At 36.4% G+C, this 6,190-nt stretch overlaps 1 protein-coding gene across 2 annotated transcripts; it reads right to left on the bottom strand.

Annotated features, from left to right (window-relative positions):
- Nucleotides 1-2,272: 2,272 nt before the first annotated feature.
- Spf45 (splicing factor 45) lies at nucleotides 2,273-6,190 on the bottom strand. Of its 2 annotated transcripts, XM_020942951.2 has the most exons (4): nucleotides 5,942-6,190; nucleotides 4,869-5,886; nucleotides 3,034-3,139; nucleotides 2,273-2,546 (listed from the first exon to the last, which is right to left on the bottom strand). In XM_020942951.2, exons 1-3 carry the CDS (start codon nucleotides 6,056-6,058, stop codon nucleotides 3,045-3,047), a joined length of 1,230 nt encoding a protein of 409 aa, XP_020798610.1. In that variant the 5' UTR covers nucleotides 6,059-6,190; the 3' UTR covers nucleotides 2,273-2,546; nucleotides 3,034-3,044. The 2 variants fall into 2 exon arrangements, with proteins under 2 accessions (XP_020798610.1, XP_086697378.1); XM_086841252.1 differs by lacking the exon at nucleotides 2,273-2,546 and having other exon boundaries at nucleotides 3,007-3,139.

Here is a 6,190-nt window from a genome sequence, read left to right as displayed (position 1 = left end):
AAAAAAATTGACTTCTGGACCATAGTGCAATGGTTCAAGAGTTTGTGATAATGTCCTTAGGTATTGTCTGCGCAATTAAAAATTGCAGTAAATGTGTTTCAGCTGATCAGGATTCAGAAACCGAAACGAGCATGGGGACAACGGTAACAGCTTCGCCAGTAATTCCCGATATGTCCGCTGCGGTGTCAGAATCTTTGACACCGCTTGATTCCATTGAAATAATGACCCAGGGTCCATTAACGCCCGGACTACCGGTCAATGTTAGTAACAATACGTTACGTAAAACCCTCAACAGCAGTTCCACTGTTGAAAATAATACTTGTTTCGACGCTTGCCCCTGATCTCGCATCGGAAGATGTTCTTGCCCAAGATACAATTAAAAAAGGTAGTTCCGTCGGAAAAATCTGGTACCTCTTCAATCATAGCAACGAGTGCGAGTGAGAGGGGCTCAACCGAGTAAGGGCGAGCGGGACAACAATAGAATGTGTTAATTAACCCTTAGATATTTATGGGGCTTTAAGTTTTCTTTTGTAATAAAACGAGCAGAACATTTTTTGTAATAATTTAATTTTTAACAATTTTGAGTTGGAAATGAGCCGTTTTTGTTTTTGCGTGGCGAGTCTTTTGTTAAAATGCTTAATCATAAAGTATATTCTTGTCTTAAAATAGAATTCTTAAATAGTTAAGCAAAATGTCATGTTGCATAAGGGTTATGGGGCCCATCCACAGTCGAACATGTTGGCCGAGCCGCTCGTCGAGCAAAAATTTCATTTGCCACCAACTAGTGGCAACATGCTCGCAAACATCATTTGCTGGCAAATCTTTGAGAAGCAAACATGGCAACGGACAACGACAGCGCCACTTTTTTTGCACTTTTGGCAATTAATGTTTGCGCCTTTGGCTGGAAAATAAAGTTTTCAATTAAAATAAATAAATTTTTTTGACATCTTAGAGCTGCTCTATTAGGTGTTGTCGCTTCAAACGTTTGCTTCAAATGATGTTCGTGCCAACGTTGCCATCCATTGTCGAGCATGTTGTTGCGAACACAAGCAAGATAGAATGATTTCTATTTTGTTCGAGCGGCTCGACGAACACGAAATTTGTACGCGAGCACTAGCACTAACGATGAAAATTTCGTCGAGCTCAACATGCTCGGCCAACATGTTCTACTGTGGATGGGCCCCATTAATGTTAGAAAAACAATTTGTGCGCACACAACCTTTTACTATGAAAAACGAAGACGCTGAAGCAAAACCCGACCGCTTTGACTGCTGAAGGGACTACCTTCGTAATTTTATCGTGGTCTCTGGCATATGAAAACTTAAATTTTCCACCTTGACATTATCGGCTTGAGTTTTCCCTTGTATATAATTGTATCATGCCAGAGAAGTTTTATCATTTAAGATAACTGTCTCCTCAAACTTTTTCAGTCACAAAAAACTAACCTCCATCTGTCTGATAATTGTGTTAACTGAAACCTGGTCTGAAGATTGCACGGATATAGAATTTATCCGTGTGAAACTATCATTTCCAGGTAGTTTTATTTATATATCTTGATCGTATATCCCTCCATCGTCTGAAGCCAACTTATTGGAAACACCTTTCGGCAATTTAGGTCGTTTCCAAAAGGCTTTCAGATTGGGACCAACTATTAGCTATGGGGTACTTTAGTATACCTGTAGCTCGTTGGTCTTCTGATAGTGTGTCAAATGTCCTTCAGACTGCTGCACATCATGACCTCACAGATGGCTTGCTTGATTTGTCCTTATCTCAAGTTAACCATGTGCCTAATTCATTAAACCGTTTACTTCTGTTTAAAAATGCTCTATCCAATAGCTTCAGTGTAACGTCTGGCGTCCCACAAGGTCGCCACCTTTGTTAACTTTGCGTGCAGTATAGGGAAAGTCAATGCCAGTCAGACTTGCAATTGGATCTAAGCAACTTTCCGGCGTGGTGTCATGCTAACTCTTTACATCTCAACAGCTCTAAATGCAAACTGTTGACATTTTCCCCGAGGCACACCAATGTTTACCACTTATATGCTTAACGACTGCGCTTTGGAAAGAATCTCTCTTGTTGACGATCTAGGTGTCCGACTAGATCCTAAACTGTGCTGGGATTTATTTAAATAAAATATATAAAATAAATAAAACAAAAAAATAAATTAAAAAAATAAAATATATAACATAAATGAAATAAATAAATAATAAATAAGTAAATAAATAAATAACATTGCCCAGCTGGCGCTCTCGTGGAGGGTTCAGGTAGAGGATTTTGGCCAACGTATTTTTATTTATATTTATTCATTTATATTTTTATACATACTGTTTGGAGTAGTCTTTGTTAAAGAAAAATGTGCAATTCTTCGTCATCTAATTCATTTTTATATAGTGCCAACATATTCTGCCGCAGTCTGCATACTTCCTGTTGCTAAACAGCCCAAAAAGTTGGTAACTTATTCCGCAGAAGCCACTTTAACCCGTTTGGTGTTTCGGTGAGCTGTTATCAGATGGAGGATGTAGATGTAACTCACACACACGGATGGACTGTAAAAAAAATATATTTAAAAACTGTATCTCGTAGGATTAGAAATAAATCTAAGATCAAGCTAGCTATCTAAGGAATTTCGTAAATGCTTTGCTTAAGATACGAAAATTTCAAACAGCCGATCTTCAAATCATTCAGTGTTGTAGTTAAAAGTGTACTTGAGGAATAATTGGAAACAAAATATTTATATATATGTATATAGAATTTATAAACCAACTGGATAGCGAAAACGTGGTTCCGATAAATTGAAAATTCCGACTTTTTCCTACAATATTTTTTTATATTTTCTGCATGCTATTTTACTGAAATATGTTCTGGGAAGAGATAAGCATATTATACCAGAGATATTTTGTTTTCCAGCTTTCCGCATATACACGTGAAATGATTGTGAACTTTCATTTAAACTGAAAGTCGAAAACATAATTAACAAAAAATTCTTGTGAATAGAAAAATATACAATTTGTTAATTCTTTTTTAATAGATCACCTTTAATACAGTTAATTTAATTGAAAACTTTTAAATTTATCATAGTTGTAAAATCCAGCTCGCACTTGTCGGCCTCCAAAGAAACGTCCATTTAGGTCCACCACAGCTAGGGATCAATAAAAAAGATTAAAAGTTAATCAAACAAGTACACTTTCCAGAAAACTATGCGCATATTATTCAAATATGCGTGAAGATGTGAATTTTTATAGTGTGGTGCTTTTCATACAAATTTATTAGTACTAAATTCTAAGGTATGCAACATTTTACATGCATTTTTTTGTATTTTAATATTTTTCATTTAATGTATTATACTATTTTCGAAAAGAAAACAAAGTCATAAATGGGTTGGTCGAAGCTGGGTAGAACACTATATTTTTTAAAGCATTTTTACTATATAAGGAATACATGCAATTAGCTAAATAATGACAGAATATACATAAAGCTTTGGGATTGCTCGATAATATGCTCTTGCTCTATTTTATTTTTTATTTTTTTTTTTAGAAAGAATGGTACCCATATTGGTTTTCAGTACACACTGCTCGGTCCATTTAATATATTTCATAAACAATAAACACCAAATTATAATAAAACATCATACATATGGGAATTTCCAAAATCATGCACAACCTTTGATTTTAAGTAATTTTTATTTTTCGGATAATTGTTTTTGCAAAAATTCAATTCAAATTCTAGTTTTGACACTTTTGGAACGCTTATATTCAAATTGTACTATGATTGCTAATCATATATTTTCTTTTGCATTTATTTCGACTCTGCATTCCCTGAGTTATATTAAAAAGCAAAAGTCAAAGGATAATGCATTTGTTTTAGACTTTTATCAGAAAAAAGCATGCTTTTTTAATTTCTTTTTTCATCAAAATAACTAAAATTGCGTTACACGACTTTGCAAACGAATATTTTAAAAATTGTTTTAAATCAACTGTCCATTTCTGTCATTTGGGGATCCTTATGCTGAAATAACCATATGGGCAATTCTCTGGTGTCGAATGCGACTTTCGTACGCATTCAAACTAAAAAAAAACAAGTGCCAAGACTTTATTTTAATTTTATAAAAATTGAAACGTATAGCTGTATAATATATATAGTATATAGTATAATTGGTGCTAAGGTCGATTTTGAACCCTTGTTTGCTTTCAAGATATTCACTAAAATATACTGCGTTCGCACGCGGCAAAAAACCAGTTTAAGCTCTGATTTCTGCGAAACGTGATGAAAAATTGTAGTACAATAAATTTTAATGAATTACGCAATGAATTCTCTTAATAATGTATTTTGTTTGATTTTAAAATATTAAGTAGTTATTTTTTAAATTCAATTTTAGTCCCGGTCGCACACGACATTTTGGAAAGCGATAATTTAAATTAAAATTCTACGACTATTGGTAATCGCATATGTCCTTTTGCATTTCACATTGACTTTTTGGGTTTTTTATGTCATATTAGAAACCAAAAGTCAAAGCAAAATGCTTCGATTTAAGAGATTGGCATCAAAACAAAACATGCCTTTTTTTGATAAAAAAAAACATTATTTGCGTTTGCTCTTGTTTGAAATCGATTTTTTTGAAACTTATTTTAGGAAATGAAAAATTCTCTTAGTCTTGATCATCCTGACCAATTTTTTAAATAATCGTGCTAAAAATACTCGTTTTTAAGCAAATTTAAGTTTTTGGCCGCGGTGGACCTTTCTGGAGAATCGCCCATATACTATTGTTTCTAAAAAAAATTTAATTTTATATTAATGCATATTTTTAGCATATATGTATATATGTATGTAAGTTTTCTGGCAAGTGCGGTAACAAAATTGATTATCTGTACCTTTGATAGCGCTTTCAATGCGCTTAAATTCCACAAATATTTTAACAGCATTTTCGGGAATTGTGCCAAATGCCTCGTGGATGATAACGCTTTTTACTTCGCCGTATTTTGTGTTACACTCGTCCTTTACCTCTGGTTCCAGATCCTCGTCAACGTCTCCGGGCCCCACCATATTACGAAGGAGGACCACCTTGCTAGGGGACTTCATGATCTCTGTTATGCTGGGCTCGTCTTCGCCGTTGGCAGGAGGCGCTGGGCATAACAGCTGAGGTGGTTGAATTTCTAGTTCGGATACCGACTCAATGGGGCCAGATGGCGGCGACGATGGCGCCAGAAATACATCTTTTTCGTGAATGATACGTCCCCCTCGCTTTGAAGTCTTCTCTACTTGCAGGGCCATCGACATTCCTTGTTCTGACTTTCCAAGGCCCTGGCCATCTTTAAAGCCATATTTGGCCATAATCTTGGCGGCCACCGAGGTGGCAGAATATGGTATGGTAACGTTTGACGATCCGTCTCCATTTTCAATGGATATTTCTTGGAGGGAAGGCGGTGGAGCAATGGCGGCTCCACCCCCCTGTTTAGAAACAAAACCAGGGAGCGGTGGACTATACCTTTCTTCGGCGTTTTGTCGACTACCAAATCCGCCGAATTTTATATTCGGCGGGGACAATTCATCTCTGTTGCCCTCTCGTCTTCCACCGCGTCCTCTTTTTCGCTCCCTGTCTCTGTCGCGTTCCTCGCGACAGCTTCCACTGTTGTTCCCACCATTATTTCGGGATTTATCTCCAATCTTGGTCTTTTCCTTTAATTTCTCATATTCATTTGGCCACTGAGGGTCGTATTCGTCTACATAGTCCCACTCGTCAATTTTTAAGCTCTCTAGCATGAGCGGCGGCAGAGCCTTGCCTGTAATTACGGGCTTTGTCGTCGCCACCGGCCCAATGGGAGCTAGGGATATTGGACTCTCTGCCTCTGCAGGACGCTTGGCTCGCAAGTTGACAACTGGAGTCATCAGCTTAAATACGGTTGGTGAGATGAGTTCTTAAAATGGATGGCGGACAGACACTTACAGGTTTCTTGACGGCTTTCTTCACTGCTAGCTGCGTTTGTAACATTTTTATGCCTGATGACCACCCATCTATCTGGCTAGATCTTGGCTTAGTGTCGATATCGTCGTACAGATCCATTGGAGTCTTTGCCCAAAAAAATTATTTTGAAATATAAAATTTACAATATAATACATTGGAGATGGGCTCGCAACACACGATAGTATTGATCGATACATCGATATATAATTTAAAAAATAATAGTTTAAAAAA

The sequence above is a fragment of the Drosophila serrata genome, unplaced genomic scaffold (genome assembly GCF_035046125.1).
Source record: "Drosophila serrata isolate PLE 108 unplaced genomic scaffold, ASM3504612v1 contig_112, whole genome shotgun sequence".
Lineage (NCBI taxonomy): Eukaryota > Metazoa > Arthropoda > Insecta > Diptera > Drosophilidae > Drosophila > Drosophila serrata.
Note: the sequence above shows the minus strand (reverse complement) of the source record. Positions and strands in the feature narration are given on the sequence as shown.

Excerpts from the sequence above, each read along its gene's own strand:
- Spf45 (XM_020942951.2), bottom strand. The coding sequence starts at position 6,058 with ATGGATCTGTACGACGATATCGACACTAAGCCAAGATCTAGCCAGATA. Across the intron at positions 5,887-5,941 it reads AGAAAGCCGTCAAGAAACCT|CTGATGACTCCAGTTGTCAA; the intron begins GTAAGTGTCTGT and ends ACCGTATTTAAG. Across the intron at positions 3,140-4,868 it reads CATTGAAAGCGCTATCAAAG|CTGTGGTGGACCTAAATGGA; the intron begins GTACAGATAATC and ends ATTGATCCCTAG.